Raw genomic sequence first — 18,608 nt, 5'->3', positions numbered from 1 at the left:
GACCTACGTTTTGAATTTGAATTACATTTTAAAGAAATTAGAACTACATTTTGAAAAATTTGAACTTCATTTTGGGAAACTAGATCTACGTTTTGAGAAATTTACGCCTACGTTTTGATAAATTAGACATTGAATTTTGCAATCACATTTTGATTTTAACATGGACTTTTGCTGCGTATGGCACCCCATAAATGTGTAGACTCCACAGACAATGGACAGCATTGTGTTGTCAAATGCTAGCAAAGAGCAGAAGAGGAGTCATTGACCGACCGTCTTACGATACAGTTGTGTATCGCAAGGCTGTAGCATATTTCAATATTTTTCAGTTAGACCCTCCTTTACTACAGTGGAACAGACACTCAGGTTGTCAATATATAAATAAAAAAAATAATAATAATAATAACAATTTTAACATATTATATTTGAAAATTCTGTATATTGGACCACATATAAATATAATATGCCTATATTTAAGATGAGAGTGTGGCCTTGACCTTTTAATCCCCACAAAAATACTGTGTTGACTGTCTTTTAAAGAAAAAAAATACTTCCAAATTGTTTTTAATGTACTTAGTGTACTCAGGGGCGGATTTAGGGGGGCCCGGCCCGGCCCCGGCCCCCCCTTTTGGGAGGTAAAAAAGAAAAAAAAAAGAGAGAAAAAGAAAAAAATGATAGCCCAGAATGCCTCAAATGTTATGTTCGGGCGTCTAGAACACAAACATTTCTCGGGGGCGTGCCCCCAGACCCCCTACGACAGTGTTGTCTCAATCGGCCCAACTTTCGGCCCCCCTTTTGGACATTTCTGGATCCGCCCCTGGTACTGTACACATGTTATGTGTTGTGAATAGTGGCGTAATCCTATTTGCTCTCGACCGACCCTTAGGGGCCTCACCCATACCACCCTGTCTAGCATCCTGACCCAAAAGGGCTTTGTTGATACATGCAAAATGTGTCTCTGAATAGACTGTACAACATCCAGTACAACATTCAAATTTTAAGTCTGTGAGTACCCATTTCCGGCCATCTCGGCCCAAACCCTGCTGGTATAGACCCTCAATAAGTGAAAGTCCCTCACTGGGCCCTCCCTATTTTAAATTTTCTGTCACTAATATTATATCATTTATTTCGAGTACATGTTAAATCCCACAATGAAATTGGTGACTGAGACCCGGTCTCAGAAAGTCATAGGGCCGCCTGGCGTTACACATTGTTTAAGCTGACCTTAGCCAAATCCTAGATAAAAGCTGAATTTTGCTAAATATTATTTTCATTCAAAATTAGACAAAAAGCTAATGGAATTGAAGCTATCATTGCTTATATTATTTTGTCTCTGGCTAATCAAATTTATATTTGGCTATTTATTTTCATACCAAATTAGCCAACTTGCTAAATATTGTTTTTGGCCAGCTTATATACCCTAGTTTTAACTCAGCTAAATATGACATAGCAGATTAAAAATAAAAAATCACTGAGACTTGTTTTTATTATGAGTACAGTAGTCCAGAGATTTTACAGGCAAAGTGTTTTTAAGCTTTAAAAGGCCTGGTATTTGGTGGATATACTGTAGGATGGGTGAACTTACAAAATACCGATTGTGTGCCAAACTATTAAGTTGAACAAACATTGCACGACTGATGAAAAAAGTCACTCTTACAATTACAGTTTGCCTGTGAGTAACTTCATTTTTGGCGTTAAATACTCCTACAGGATTAGTCCTGTCAGGGCAGGGAGTTGTTATAGTTTCTCGGGGCTTTTTCCCTGCACCCTTACCGGGGCCTTTATTTTCCATTGATTCCAAATTGGACTCGCCTTAAACAAAGTTTCATCTTCATCATCATCATCATCATAATTATTTCATATTTTTTCTGGGCGTCCAGGTAAACAAAGTTTCCACGGTATGACCACTGAACCCCTGTAAAACTAGCCACATTTAACAACATTGTGCCCCTCCCCACTCTTTTACAAAAAAAGCTGGATATCCCTTGAATGTTAGTGCTCTGTCTATATCACCTGTTAGATCTGTACATAGATGTATCTACATGGTCTGTCTGAGTGTAATCGCTGTAAGGTCTTCCAGAAGAAAACACAGGATTTAATTACAGCATTTTAATAATTCAAGTGATAGTATAACTGACCTAAAGCGTGATAAATAATTGATTATGCTTCAGACTGAATTTGGTAAGTGTAAATTAAATTGTACGAGCAGTAAGTTCGTCGAAACACAACGTTATTTGTATAAGCATAGGAGGCCTACTGTATTTCCATAGATAATTCATAGCATACTGTATCATCTGTATTCATAGAACACGTTCTAGACCTATTTACTTCATTGCATATTGTTAATATTTCTCAATAATGCACATCGTGTAGATATAATTACAGTTATCATTGTTATTCCTTGTACATTGTTTCCTGCACTTGGTTTATTCATGGAGGAATAAGCAACTTAATTGCATTTTGAACAATATATAATTTTCGCAGTAGACCTACATTTGTCTATTCCCATGATTTAAAATATTCTTTCGAATTGTAATTTGGTCAATGCTACCACATTCTGTGTCCAGATATAGCATTTTTAACCTGGATGCTTTTTTTCTGTGCCCACTCTTTAGCATCATGTACAGGGCATAGGCCTTTTATATCTCTTTTTTTTCTTGAGTCATACCAGTAAAAATATGATGCCCTTTAAAAAAATCTTCCATGGGAGAGTACCTCATGAACATTATTCACACACCCTCGAGCCTGCTATGGGGATATATTCATGCCACGGAACTTAGAATATGAATATAGTGTACGCTGGGAGCAAATATTTCAATATAGATAAATTTAGTAAATGTACAATGTACAGTATATATTGTACTACATATTTTCATAACAATAACTTAGTTATAATGCCTTAAGTTTCAAAATTTGCTCACATTGGCCAAAAACATATGGGGCAGAGGTGGGTATATCTCTAGTCCCCACTAACTTTAAATCTTTGTCTGCCAGTAGACATGATGGGGAGGGGTGGTGGCTATACAGGTTTGCCAGCTAGTATTTCCAGGCATCCAGAGATACCATGTTTCCAACATGAATCTATCTCTGTGCTAATTTTATTTCTTTGAGGGGAGGGGCTAGCAGCTCTACAAATTGTCAGCATTTATTTCCAGGCATTCAGAGTTGCAAAAAAGTTGTTAACAACCATGATGAGGCTGATAGTGGATGCTCAGCACCCTACTAACTTTTACGACAAAATTTGTTTAGTTTCCCATCCCTCCCAAGTCGGACTATAATGGCGGAACCACTTGCAAAATGCTTCCGACGGCTATGATATAAGGTGATATCTTTCAACCAATCGGAGAAAGTCCACCACACCCCAACTTGGTACTTGTACTACTGTATTAGACTTCCTTCGGATACCCTGAAGGCAACACCATGTCAAACAGCCTTCCTTGTAAATATTGTACATACAGTTTGTAGTGTTGCAGCATAGAGAATAAGGTAGAGTTTTAAACAGAAACAGTTTGTCTCCAAGTAAGCTTTACAAGTTCAAGTACCTCCACAGCAAATTTGATAGTGAGCGAGTGACACAAACTCCACTAACACTACATAGTGGACAACTATAATATTTCAATAGGCTTAAACGTAGAAGTCCTCCATGAGATGCAAACATAACAATCAAGGTCAATATGATAGAAGAAATTATCTAGATTTACCATGGAGGTATTATGAGTAAACTATATTATAATAATGTGCAGTATAATACCTCCATGGTTTTTCTTTTTGGAAAAAGACCAATTCAGGAAACAATACTTCGTACACTGTTACACTTACACAAAGAAAGAAAGACATGAAAGTTCTAAGTCACCGACAACAATAAACGTCCGGCGACCTTGAAAAATTATCTTGGCGACTCCACTTTGGTTGCGACCCATAGTTTGAATACCAGACCCGGGATTTATCAATCTCAGCTTAGCAAATGTCTTAAGTCGAAAAAGTTTAGATGTCCCAAAGCAAATACTTTATGTTGATTTATCAAACCATCTTAGCAAAAGTTTAGCTTAAAAATCGTCTAAGATGGTTCATGCCTACAATTGACTTTTTAATTTTAAGCAATTTTTAAGCTAACCAATATTGATAAATTTGACTTAAGCAAAAAATATGGACTTAAGACAAATTTAAGCTGATTTTTAGTTTGATAAATCCGGCTCCAGGGCCTTACATTAACAACACCAAAATGAATGGAAATTTGAATAGAATATTCACAAATTATGGGTTTCACTACTTAAAATCATCGACGGTTTTTAAGTAGCCCCAACAAATTTTCTGAATTTTGCAAGAATTGAAATTAAGTGGTGGTGCCAGTTGCAGAGGCAGGACCCCTGTTAGAGAGAGCTCCCTCGAAGGAAAACTCAACACTTTCGTTTTACAGAATATGAGGCTTTAAAATCATTTACGGGCCTTAAGCATTCAAATTCAGTGTAGTTGTTAGGAATTTCCGGTGGTTGTTTTTCCCTCTGCACCTCTTCAGAGATTCCTGTACATTTCCCCTTCCCTGCCGTTGGGAAATATTAGTGCCACCAATTTTGTTCTGTGATGATTTTACACAAGCAAGAAATAAAAAGATTATCAATAAGTAGTGATAAAAATTAATCATCTTATTCTTTTTTAGACAAAATATTAAGTCAATCTTATGGTACAGTAATTGTAAGTAATGAATTTAGTGTCCTAATACTGTGCTGTAATACAATTAAAAATAGAATAGAATAGAATTTGAAATTGCCAAAAAAAAAAACTTAAAAGGTCTGTGCGGCCACAACAGAGGGCTTCGGCCACAGCATCTCGGAATTTTACCTTAGGCAAAAAGGGTTATTAGTACAACAGTTTATAAGTTTTTATGTTTCCTTATTGCAGGATCCTACCGTGTTCCTGCTATGTTGCATGCAGATGTTAACAAACCACCTGCAAACCAAACCTTCCCAGTGGTAGTATTTTCACATGGTCTCGGTGCCATGCGGACCACATACACCACCGTTTGTCTGGACATTGCTTCAAATGGTTTTATTGTAGCAGCTGTAGAGCATAGGTGAGAGCAAGATGATGATACTGATGAAAATTGAAAATGAATGATGACAAAATATGATCTGTTGGCCTAAGGAAATGAAGGTGATAATTGTGATATGGGTGATTATGATGAAGATGATGATGGGGATGATTATAATGACCCTTACCAATATAATAACCCTTACCAATAGACGATGATGACACTCGCCAATAGACTATCGCACACATCCTCCGTTATATAGTTTGCACTGGCTTCCCATTAATTCACAAATAAAGTACAAAATTCTACTACTAACAGTTAAAGCACTGTGACTCCAACAGCCCACTTACCTACCCGAACCTCTTCCGAAATATGTTTCCTTATCCTCCCTCCATTCTTCTGACCTTAATTTGCTTATTGTTCCAAGAGTTAATCCTACGGTAACAGATCATTTTTATTTTTTGTTCCTTCAGTTGCTATTTTTAAGACCAAACTCTAAACTTACCTTAACATCTGAACATGCACAGTGCCTTTGATCTTTACTTTGGTTTACTGATATTGGCACTTTAAAAATTATTATTATTATTATTCTTACTATTATTATTATTATTATTATTATTATTATTATTATTACGTCTAATAAAACCTCTGTTAATGGGAACTTCTAATAGACAATGGAGAAATTAGAGAAAATTAAAAAAACAACGTTAAGATGAAGATAACACAAGATATTCTCCTTAAGTCCGATTTAGAGAAATGATGATTAAGATGATGATAATGATGACGACGAAGAGGAGGATATTGATGATGATATGGATGATAGTGAAAATGATGATGATAATGATGAGGAGGACAATGGGAATGATGATCTGGATGATAAATATAAGGTTGATGGAGATAATGATAATGATGGGGATGATGTTGATATGGATGATTGATAAGCATTATAATGGGGATACAGACTACAGAATTATACAGAGTACAGAATTATTATTACTATTATTATCATTATTATTATTATTATTATTATTATTATTATTATTATTATTATTGGGAAGAGGAGAATGAGGAGTATGATGATGTTGATTAGGATACGGATGATATAAGTGAATGATGATGAGGTGGATTTGGATATAGGAATGATGATTTACGATGATGTGAATGATACTGTTGGTGATATGGATAGGGGGGGGTGATGATAATTATGGCTGTGGCAAAAGCAATGACTGTGTTTAATTGTAGAGCAAAATTAAAATCACATGCTGTTTATTTGTATGTTATTCCTTTAATAAATAACATTGTTATCTTGTCGATTCAAGGGACCAGTCTGCTTGCACTAGTTACTATCTTAATGACGTCAGCTTAACCGATGCCGAGCCTGAGTATCAGAAAGAGTATGTTGATTATCTCAGAGTGAAAGACAAGACAGATGAAGATTTTAAAATTAGAAATAGACAGGTAAGCTAGCCATAGAAAAACAAGTGTTTGTAATCTCAAAAGCTCCGATAAAATTCTAATGACCCTAACGGCCACCCATACAAAAAGATCTATTAAATGAGCCGAGTGATTCTAGTGGCCCTAACGGCCACCATACAAGATTTATTAATCAATCAGCAGGGTACTCCTATAGCTCCTCATCGGAGCTAAAAAGCTTTTACTCTGAAACCAAGAAATGTATATGATGTTAAATTCCAATGTATTCAATGGAGAATGTTGATTAAAAACTGCACATTTCCTATATCAAGGAATATTAAAGCTGTCAAGTTTTAACATTGGAAACAACTTAGAATGATTATAAATATTATTTTACTAGTTACACTATCATATAATTGAAAATTCTTAGTAAAGTTCATCACAGATTTCATTTTCAGATACATTTTGCAATGGGACATGATACTCTCATGACACTGGCTTTGCTCATCTGTTATGTGTAAAAATACATAAATTAAAACTGGTTTTACCTAATTAAAGGCTGGCCAAGTGGTGGCAGCAGAGGGGTACTGTGTTGAGAATTGGGAGGAGGCCTTTATATCCCTTAAATTGTCAAAGTTTCTGGTGACACTGGACCACTTCTGAGATATTCTGAGTGACGCCTGACCGCAACTGTCGGAGACATTGGGCTCTTCGTCGGGCAAATGCTACCGTCTCTCCTGGTGTATGGACACCCTGACATTAGATTGTTTATGCTAGTGCTGTTTTCGGTAATTATAAGCAAACCTTATTGACATACATTGAGGTATGACTCTCATGCCGTAGGCCCATGCAAATATACTGATAAAGGTATTATTTAAACTGATTACTATTATGGTTTATTTTTTTCCACAATTTTCTATCTTATCATCCTCATCAACTTGGAGCACACATCGTTACAAAAATATTTGCTTTCAACCAATTACTTGACAGATCATTGATCTCAAGACTGTCAAATGCTGAAAACAATGTTTTGTTCTTATCAGTTTTTTCAGAAATTACATAAAATGATTATAAGTGGTGTTCTCTTCTTGCAGGTAAATCAGAGAGCTGATGAATGTGTTAGAGCATTGGATTTATTGGAGAAAATTAATGAAGGAGAACAAATCACAAATTTTCTGGGGAAGGAATTTGATTTATCCCAATTTAAGGTATTATTGTCAATTAAATGTAAAATGATGACGTAACCACTGACTTAAAATGCAATTTAGATCGGGAAAGAATATGCCTTTAGAGTAATGATGATGTTAGGCTGTCTCTTATACACATCTGATGTGTATAAGAGACTACCTTTATTCGGCTCTTAGGGGGAAACTCTTTTGTCTATGATTTCGCCTTAACGTCGCTTTAGTTTCCCCTTAGCGACACTACTTTTGCCTTAAGGTACTGTTTTTAACACACTTCATTGTTTTAGTCTCCCCCTATGGATACTTCTAAGCGTGTGTATATATATATACACACACACACACTTCTGTTTTAAAGGGTGAATCAAGAATACTCCTTAAAAGTTTGTCGAACTTTGAAGTAGAATATTGTAGTGGCAACAGTGTCTGAAATGAAATTCGGGGGGTGGGGGGTGTGGGAGAAGGTATAAGTTTAAGGGGAGCAAAAGATAAAGGAAAATTACCACATTGCTTGTATTGATTTTGATAAGCGTACTACCAGATAAGCGACTACCCTGCGTCAACTTCACTATAGTGATTGATATGATTGGCAGTGGGAAAACTGGAGGGGGAGGGGCAAGACAATTTTCTGGGTGGAAATGCCCCCTTGCCCCGATTATGTCCTGCTTAACACTTCTCTCTGTGTCACACATCAGGGTTTGCTTGATCTTGAGAAAGTGTCAATGACTGGACACTCATTTGGTGGGGCGACTACAATTCAGACTCTAGAAAAAGAACCACGCTTTAAGTAAGTTGCATTCTTTTTTTTTTTTTTTTAAGTTAACAATGAAAAAAAACTAAATCCTTTCTGAGCCACTAGAGCTCATAAGACTGGAGCTTATTCCCAGTTTGTGAAGTGGATGAGAATTGTACCTTCCCTGGACGGGACACTGGTTCATCGCCGGTTAGTCCCCTACAGTTTGCTGGTATGTACCCATTAATACAGCTGGGTGGACTGAAGCAATGCAGCTAAAGTGCCTTGCCCAAGGACACAAGGGAATCTGCACAGCGGAGACTCAAAACCCTGACCTTACGATTGAAAAACCGAACCTCAACAGCTGCGCCAAACTGCCGCTTACTTTTGGTTAACAACGAACCGTGATAAAAATCACCGTTATCAGCTTCACTGTAGATATAATAAACTTTGTTGCACTCATCAAATACAGAGGAACAGCATCGTCCTTCTATATTTGGTGTTTTTATTTGTCGAAAGCAGTTCGTGCGGTGGTTCCGGTTTGGGTTTCAAATTTGAAGTAGGGATTTTAAGTCTTCCGTGTGTCCAATGGGCAAGACACCTATATCTACATTGTCTCTCTCCAACCTGGTACTTATGGAATAGTTCCTGCCCCCCCCCCCCAATCAAGCTGAATATGTACAGTACTCCATACAGTAGGTGTTTGATCCAGTGACTGGGGGTTATAATGTAAAGCGCATAGAGGCAGTTTATATAATGCACTATATAAATAGTGCATTGTAATTGTTATTGTTCATCAACGTTTTCTATTTCATTTTCTCGTTATTTTTCTTCTTATTGTTGTTACTATTATCATTATCATTAATATCATTATCGTCTGTTTAGCTATTGTTATATTATAATTATCAGGGGTTTTAGCCGGCAGCCAGCGTCTTCAACCGGCTACTACCACCTTTTTGCCGGCTAATTTTATACCCCACTGGGGCTACACCCCCGACCCCCCCTTGAACTCTCCTGTACTCATTCTTCTCCTACTTTAAACCTTATATAAATGAAACCCCTGATTATAGTTTATTTATTATAATATTTTAATTAAATTTATAATATTAGAATAATAATTATTACTTGCAAACACACACTCAGGTGATAAAATATATTTAAAACCATTTTACTTATTTTATGTATGTAGAGTTGGTGTAGCTCTAGATGCATGGATGTACCCTCTAGAGAAACCAATGCTCAAAACTGTAAAACAACCTCTTCTACTAATAAATACGGAGAAATTTCATTGGCCAGGGAACATTGCAAAAATGTCCCATCTTGTTAATCCAGCCAATCAGACAGAAGATAGGAAAATGATAACAATTCGGTAGGTAATGTTTTTACACTGCCAGTGTTAGTATTTATGTATTTTGAGAGAAATTACTACTCTACTAATTATTAATATTCTTAAGTTTGTAGCATAATATTATTAATGTTTTGCAGATTTTTTGTTTGTGAACTGAACATAGGAATAAAATTCATATTTGGAGAGGTGCTTATGAGCGTGGCTACTATACAATAACGATTTACTGTATTTACAGGTCATCTGTTTTTTTTGTTTTTTTAAATTATTTTCAAAAGGGTACAAACAAGGTTTTTTGTGACCCCTTTTCGCTTTCCATGAAAGAATACAGTAATAAAATAACGAATCTGTTTTAAAAGTTGACATTCTAATTCTATGCAGATACTCGTCAACGCCTGTTCAGAATCTGGATTAGGGCAAGGGCTCTGAGATGAATCAGTACAAAGGGGTAACCCCCTACTCATCTCGAAATGTGTACTGGGCTCTTTATAGTGCACATGAGCCAATTGTAATGGGCCTATGGTATAGTCCTTATCCAAGAAGACTTCCTGTACCTCCAGAGCCATAGGCGAGCGTGCCATTCGAACCAGCATCGATATTATGAATATAGGTTGCAGGCCCCTGCCTTAACTGCTCAGCCATATTGTTAATCCCAATCCTCTACTAGCATGTTTTGTACTCTTGCCAAAATTATAGAAAAATAGTGGATTGTAATAATTTATTAAATTACGTCACAAAACTACATTCGTGGCTGAATTAGTAATTTTGTATTTTGAAAGTAATAGCAACAGTGAACCAATAGAATATAAAAATATACAGAAGTGGCAGATCAAGAAATTTGAAATAGCGGTGCTCAAAAAGTCAATTTTGCAGATGGATAGTCCAGATCATTTTAGCAGTGGTTGGGGCTGGAATGTAAAATTTTATATCTATGTCTAGATGGCCGAAAAAAGGCACTCTCGGACTAAAATGTTGGATAAAATTTTCTTTTATTTGTTTAATTTTTTATTTATTTTGAAAAAATGTAGGAATTAATCCTGCCTATAACATTTTTTTTTTGCAAATATTTTAATTTGCATTATATTGATAGTAATTGTTATTGTCGTGATGGAACAATAAACAATAACTGGATTTGCGTCAGGAGAAGCATGTATAGGTGTAATTTTGCCCTACCTGACGTGGAAATGTACCGAATACTCAGTACATTTGAAAACAATTGCGAAAATAATCGCAAGTTGTTCTCGGGTGGGACTCGAACCCACGATCACCAGATCACTAGCCTGGCATCATACCTCTAGACCACCGAGCTTGCGCCTGATGGCCAGGGTTGAATTCGAGTCTAAGTAAGCAGCGGGTACTGCAGTGTTAATAGTAATTGTTATTGTCGTGATGGAACAATAGACAATAACTGGATTTGCGTCAGGAGAAGCATGTATAGGTGTAATTTTGCCCTACCTGACGTGGAAATGTACCGAATACTCAGTACATTTGAAAACAATTGCGAAAATAATCGCAAGTTGTTCTCGGGTGGGACTCGAACCCACGATCTCCAGATCACTAGCCTGGCATCATACCTCTAGACCACCGAGCTTGCGCCTGATGGCCAGGGTTGAATTCGAGTCCAAGTAAGCAGCGGGTACTGCAGTGTTGATAGTAATTGTTATTGTCGTGATGGAACAATAGACAATAACTACATTTCCACATCAGGTAGGGCAATATTACACCTATACTTGCATTATATTACCAAAAATTTGCATTTGTTGTTATTTTTTTAAATAGTGGAACCGTCCATCAAAGTCAGGGTGACTTCCCGTTCCTGACAAATTCTTTCATTGGTAAATATGCCAAGCTGCAAGCTGAAACCAATCCTTATGTTGCAATGAACTACAATAATGATGCCCTAATTGCATTTCTTTCAAGACAATTGGGTAGAGTAATTTTCTTTCTGTTTTTTTCTAATTCTATTAATATAAATAAGTTTTAAATATTATTTAAATTTATTTCTTTTTTATTCTGGGAATTTTGGTTGATAATATTTGAGATATAAAAGTAACTTGTTGGGTAATTTTATTGTAATTATAATACAAATAAATTATTTAAATTTATTTCTTATTTTTGTTTGGGAATTTTTTGTTGATAATAATTTTTGAGATATAAATGTAACATGTTGGGTATTGGTTTTTGTTGTACTTATAATATAATTAAATTTAAATATTTTTTATTCTGGTAAAACATCTTCAGTTATCAAATTACTGTTTTATGCTTTAAAAAATCCTCATAAGAATGCTTAGGAAGTAGTGAGAAAATTCCTAATATTTAAAATTTTAACCCTGGTAATAAATTTATTTCAATAACCTATAATTTTTATTATTTTTATTATTTGAAAATTTGGGATATGAATTTATTTTCTGTCATCATTTAATTTGTATAGTTCCACTGTTAAATATGCTCAAATAAAAATAAGATATAATATTAAAATAGAATGTACCCTGTGACTGGAAGGCAAAAATCTACAAATCTACGACTACACTACTTTACAATTCTGATTTACTGTTGTTTGATTTAAAAATATTTATGATGGTATCTACATACAGTAATAAACACATCTGTTGCTCAGGAGTGTGTTTACATTAATAGGCCTACCTTTGTTAAAATTTTATTATAGCTATTATTTATTATATTCTCTAACTTATTAACATACCTACATATTATTATTTTGCACCTGTATTGAACAAGTACTGTACTGTATTTGTATTGGCCTTCTCCAGTCTAAAACCCTATGCAGATTAGCGTCGCATTGTGGTCGGTTGTAGCAATTGCAACACCCATTCGCACTAATAATCGATATCGCTATAGTACCCGTTGCGATCTTTATTACTCACGATTACCACGGAATCCGATTGCAACAAATTCTACAGGCACTGTTTGGCTGAAGTCAGTCAACATAGGCCTATCCACCGGAGCTCTAGGCCATAAGATTTTTGTGTTGGTCTGAATGTGCTCGTTGATTGTGATCAGGAGTAATCAGTTTCGGATTACCACCAATTACATCGCAATCGATCGCAACGGAGTGTAGTCTTAATAGAGTATAAACAGACCTGGCCAAGCTGGTTGTTTTTATAAATATTATCATTTAATTATCTTTATTAGGTATCGAGTATGACGCAGAACTAGACAAGATTTTCGTTGACGGAGCTGTTAATGAAATCATCCAAGGTTCTAACATACATCTTGATCCTGAACGCTTAGCAAAGTCATCTCTATAACTGATATCAGTGCTGTACTTAATTCTGAAGTAATAGTAGAGAAATTTTGTATAATAATTACTGTACCGTAATTTTTGTAAAGATTTTAAAATTCATTTTACATTGAAATACATTGTAATGTCCTCTTATATATATGTATAATAACAGAAATAATTACAAGATAACAATATTAGGTAAAAACTATCCCTTGCCAAACACCATCCTGGTATTATGTGAATTAAGTGTTTGTCTTGAAATTTGATGCTTTTATTGTAATGGCTTAGAACATATATATATAGAAAATATATATATTCCCAATGTTTAAACTAATATGCAAGGTAAGAACTATCCTCCACCTCACACCATCCTGGTATTTCTGAGTCTGAGTTTCGGGGCCGGAGTGAATTGAATATTAGGCTTAACAGTACTTAACTAAAAACTCAAATTTTATGGTAAAAGAACACTATCCCCCGCCGGACACCATCCCGGTATTTCTGACTCAGGGATTCGGTGCTGGAGTGAATTGAATAATAAGGTATTAGGCTTAAATACTTAACTAAAAAACTAAAATTCAATTGTAGAAAACTATCCCCCACTGGGGCCCTGACCTGGTATTTCATGGTTTGCTGTCCAGCATAAAGGTTCACCTCTCATTGTGACATTGTGCCTATTTTCACTTTCTCCGTATTAATTGTTCCAACTCTTAGCATGTTTTTGTGAAGATGATGGTATTAAATTTTAGTAAGAACATGTCAGAATATCTGTGTAACTTTTAAGCCTGGTTCTCACAGGAGACCTAGTATCCGGAGCAGGAGCTAACCGTTAACACCTGCATGAGAACGCTTGATCGGTTAGCGCTAACCCTTAGCTGTATCCGGATACCGCTAACGGTTTGCAAGCGCTATCGGTTAGCAAGTTGAACATGTTTCTATCATCAACCAATCACACGTACGCGCTTACAATTTCCAGTTTCTTATTGGCCAGTGTTTCGATCATCATATTTTTTGTATCCGGATCGGGATTTTCTCGTATTGACGCACGGTTAGCAGGATCCGGATCCTGCTAACCATTAGCAGCCGTGTGAGAACATAGCCTATGTACATATTATTATGTGTAACATTTTTGTTTCATGCAAATAGGGTGCAAGTTGTGTATCAGTATTGAAAGTCTTGTTTAAATAAAGTTGAATAAGTTAACAGCCTTAATAAGTGCAAATGTAAATAAGTAATTTGTTAAATTAAAGGACGAAATTATAATGTACACGATAGCCTTATTGTTATGAATCTGTGTGTGAAAAATGAAAGTGAGTCAATTAACTGTGAAACGTACTATGTAAACCAAACTTCACAAATAGCATATACAGCAAAGAAAACAATTAAAAATGAGTAAATATACAGGGCATTATGTAAAAAGATACTGGAATGTATAATTTTGAATAAACACAAAGAAGAATATCAATATTCAAATTAAAAATAATTCAATAGACAAACAGACCTATGTCAAAATTAAAGTGGAAATCTTATCTTTGTCTATATACGGTATATATAAAATGAAGATTTGGTGTGTGCCGAATAAGTTTTAAGGTGAATTAGTCAAATAGTAATAATTATTTTAACTTTTATTTTATTAATTTTTTTTTAGATAAAAATTTTGAATAATTGTTCTAATAAAAACTGTTTCCAGATGGAAAACTAAGATGTTCAGCATTCATTATATTTTATCATTATAGGCCTCTAACCTACTATATATTCAATAGTTCACATTAAACATTCTTACAATACAAAACATTTCATGTTATATTTAACTGTTACCTGATGTCATACACTATATTACATTTATATACAACTAATAGATAAGATTATTTGAAACAGATGTAAACATTACAGTAAATATAAATAATGGATTTAGGCCAAACTCTGTGGAACAAGAGATATGATATCAATGTTTTAGAAAAAGGGTGTGATTAAAGATAATTATATTCTCTTTCCAAAAGAAATATGCATGTTTGTATTTTAATACACTACAAATCCTATTCCCTTGTAATGGACGAACACATTCTTGACATAAGTTTGGGTCAGTGACTTTCCATTGTGGATGCACCAAAAATAAAATGCATCATCACTAATTTCTAAAAATATTTTCTTACTGTACATATTCACCAATTTGATAAACATTTAAAAATAACACATATATTTCTTTTTAGAAATATTGGGCCATTTTGAACTTCCTAAATTTTTTGACATACAAATGTTACACCCGTTTTACACAAACCATCAAGTTGCATATTTTTTTAAATAAAAAGGGTTTTATTTTTCTTTCTAGTGTTTTATCTTATTAGTTTCCAATATATTCCTTATAGAAATAATGAGCTCCATCCGTATAATACAATTTAACAAAATATACGGCCTACTGCTTCCAATTTTATACATTTTTGTCTTGTCACACTTTGTATGGTGAAATATGGCTAAAAAGTACGTCAATTTATCATTTTTTTTATACTGTGAATTGTATAATCATGAAATGGTTTTTAATATGTATACTCATTTATAGGATAATAAATGTAAAAATATTTCATTTTAAACAATAACATTTTTAGTTATACCTTGCTAAAAATATTTCTTGGGTCATGACAGGTACGCTTTCACCATGAAAGGCTTTTACTCTGAATAGAATGACCTGACAAAGCACGAGCTCCTGTAGATCAAACTTCACCAATCCAGTACCATTTTTACGGAATGGATCGAAACGGATACTTGGGGTAAATTCTAGAAGAGAACAAACATTTTAACTGGGTATTCGTAGTAGGGGTGGCCGCCCGTCGTTTAGAAAACCACAATTCGTCGGAGAGAAAAAAAAATAACAATTATATGTTTTGTACATATTAGTAGATTATTTGAATTTACACGTAAAGTGGGTCCACCCCGATATTGTCTCGCACTGTTGGAAAAATCCTGACAACAGCATTGGATCGTGCGTTGGGTGTGTTTGGATAGGCATACATTTAATAAAATATGGCATCTTGGATTTAAAAGAGGGGGTTTCAAAATGTTTAAAAAAAAAAAAAAAAAAAATTAAATGGGGGTACTGGGGTCAAATGTTGATTCCCAGATGGCCGGAAATGAGCTTTCCCGACTTCTATGGAGTCTAATAATATCTTTAAGTTCTTAAAAATTCAAGGTTTTCCCCCTCTTGAGAAAAGGTCAGGTAATTTTATCTCATTCTTTATTTATTTTTATTTCTTTTATTTATTTATTTTTTCTTTTTTTTCTCCTATTATAGAGGGAAAAAAAAATCAAAGACAGGCAATATATTATTATATTCCAACAACATTGAGTATAGTTGGATATGTACATTCTTCCATGGATCAATGAACCGATAAACCTGAAGAACGGACTTTCGTACATAAATTATTACGACGGCGAATACCAAGAACAGTGTGTATATATAATTTATTTAATTGAAAACTAGATGGGCTAATAATAATAATAATAATAACAACTAGATCAAACACAGATGGGAAACATACTGAACACCAAATTAAATTATTAAATTAAATTATATTATTATTCCATAATACTGTATTGCAGCTAGTAATCAGGCTAAGCATTTAGGTCCGAGAGGCGATTTCCGGTTATCTAGAAGTGCCATTTTAAATCATAAATTTCCTACCCTCAGTGACAACCATGGTGGGGCTGAGTGGTGTAGAATCTCTGGGAGCCCTCTATTTCGAATTTCTGAATCCGCCACTGATTATCGAAATGCGATTCGTCGACCAGATCTTTCGAATGGTTAAGCTTGGACGAAAACAATCAAAATTTCGGACTGGGGCTTATGATTAATAATATTCTCCTGTTATGTTGTAATTTGACAAAATGTCATGTATTTAGTATGGTTAAGAACAAAATAGAAACTTTAATCAATACGATAATAAGGCCTACTGCTGGTGCTTGGTAATAAAACACTCGAGCAGCGGTTCGGTTGTCAGTTCTTTGGTGATGTTTCATTATGTGAAAAGTACGTTAATTCATGGAAGAAAAACATGATTTCCTTCATGGTAACACCTGAAGTAGGTCTATGCATGGAGGAAATAGTTTTATTTCCTCCATGGTCTATGTTTAAACTATAAATTAAAAACTTCGGTCCTTCTACATTCATGCCTATAACTAAAGTTGCTACAATTCTTGCACAATCAAAACGCTGGTGGATGTAGCCTAAGATAAAAATTGACAATAAATCAAACCAGCAAACAAAGTAATGTAATTTGTATTCATTGAAACATAGTTTATTAGAAAATTACAAAAGCAGATAATTTCGGACAGGGATCAAACATGGCCGAAAAAGGTCAGGGGTCCGGGGCAGCATAAAATCCCTCGTCCTTAGACAATTATCTCGCATACCGAGTTTCTCGATAAATTTGGCATAAATTGTCATTTTGTAGAGTATTATTCGGTGGTCTGTGCTGTTCCCACTTTATGGAATACATCTAATCTGGTTGAAACCTGTAATAATCAAAGTAATCAGGATGAATTGCTTTAAAATTACCTGACCGTTTTCAAGAGGGGAAAACCTTGAAATTTACTTAAAAGTAATTAAGATACCTCAGAAGTCTGAAAAACTCATTTCCCGCCATCTGGGGTTCAGAAATTTTCCGGGGGAGAACCCCGGGACCCCCGCTCCTTTTCTTTGGAGCTTATCGATTCATTGAAAAAAAGAATACGTATGCAACAACTATTTTTTTTATATATGTATACACACATAACAGGCCTATTTACTGTAATAAGATGATGAGAAAGTTTACCTGACCGTTTTCAAGAGGGGGAAACCTTGAATTTTGAAGAACAAAATCATTAGAAACCTCAAAAGTCGAGAAAGGTAATTTCCTGCCATCTAGAAATCAAAATTTTCCCGGGGGAGAACCCCTGGATCCCCTTTCATTTTTGGGAAACATGTTGACCCCCCATCCCCTAGGTTCTTCCAGATCGGCATCATTCATATTCCCATTCATCTTATAAGTGCCCCCTCCACCACTTTGAAAAACGTTCCGCCGGCCCTGATCAGCACCCCCATTTCAAGACTACATACGCCATTGGCCATACTAAGCTATAAAACACTTACCCATTACCCCTACTGGGGATTTTTATTCCCCGGCTCTAAACGACCCCTTGGTTTGTACCCCCTGTCGGACATGCGTAGACCGGGGCGTAGACATGCATCCACCGAATGTAGTACAATTGTTTATCAGTTTGATTAATCTGCTTAATAAACAATTTTAATTACTTGTGCAAATATAAAGATGTGGGTAACCCAAATCTTTATATACGACTTTTCATGGATCTCGACCTGCTATGTAGGCCCTCTTTAGGCTAGATGCGCCTAGACGGTTGGAAGCGACGATTGAAGAAAAACGGTTAAGCAAGCCAAGGACTTCGCTAACTTCCATTCCTCAGTATTAAAATCCTTCCATTGATGGGCACTGTCTAAAACTTTCTTCCAGCTTTTCTCTGTAAAAATTAAATTGTAACCTTTTCGTCTGCAGTTGGCTCAACATGAATTACACATGAGCCAATTGGGCGACCATGACGGCCTAGGTTCATGTGGTTCGTGTGGGAATCGAACACACAACCTCCATGTTGCTATTCATTATCTACCATCAAATAAACTGCCT

The 18,608-nt window shown here is 35.2% G+C and overlaps 1 protein-coding gene across 3 annotated transcripts in view; it reads left to right on the top strand.

The window, feature by feature from the left end:
- The window catches only part of LOC117102796 (platelet-activating factor acetylhydrolase-like), a 19,582-nt gene extending 5,881 nt beyond the window's left edge, over positions 1–13,701 (top strand). For all 3 annotated transcript variants that reach the window (XM_033243207.1, XM_033243208.1, XM_033243206.1), the window contains 7 exons: positions 4,897–5,068; positions 6,346–6,484; positions 7,534–7,647; positions 8,316–8,407; positions 9,543–9,722; positions 11,478–11,626; positions 12,849–13,701. In XM_033243207.1, the coding sequence (XP_033099098.1) occupies positions 4,897–5,068; positions 6,346–6,484; positions 7,534–7,647; positions 8,316–8,407; positions 9,543–9,722; positions 11,478–11,626; positions 12,849–12,964 (962 nt within the window). In that variant the 3' untranslated portion in view covers positions 12,965–13,701. The remainder of the gene's footprint in view (positions 1–4,896; positions 5,069–6,345; positions 6,485–7,533; positions 7,648–8,315; positions 8,408–9,542; positions 9,723–11,477; positions 11,627–12,848) is intronic.
- Positions 13,702–18,608: the final 4,907 nt, after the last annotated feature.

Source organism: Anneissia japonica, unplaced genomic scaffold, assembly GCF_011630105.1.
Source record: "Anneissia japonica isolate Jap-2015-1 unplaced genomic scaffold, ASM1163010v1 scaffold287760_len733007_cov179, whole genome shotgun sequence".
NCBI classification, from domain to species: domain Eukaryota; kingdom Metazoa; phylum Echinodermata; class Crinoidea; order Comatulida; family Comatulidae; genus Anneissia; species Anneissia japonica.
Note: the sequence above shows the minus strand (reverse complement) of the source record. Positions and strands in the feature narration are given on the sequence as shown.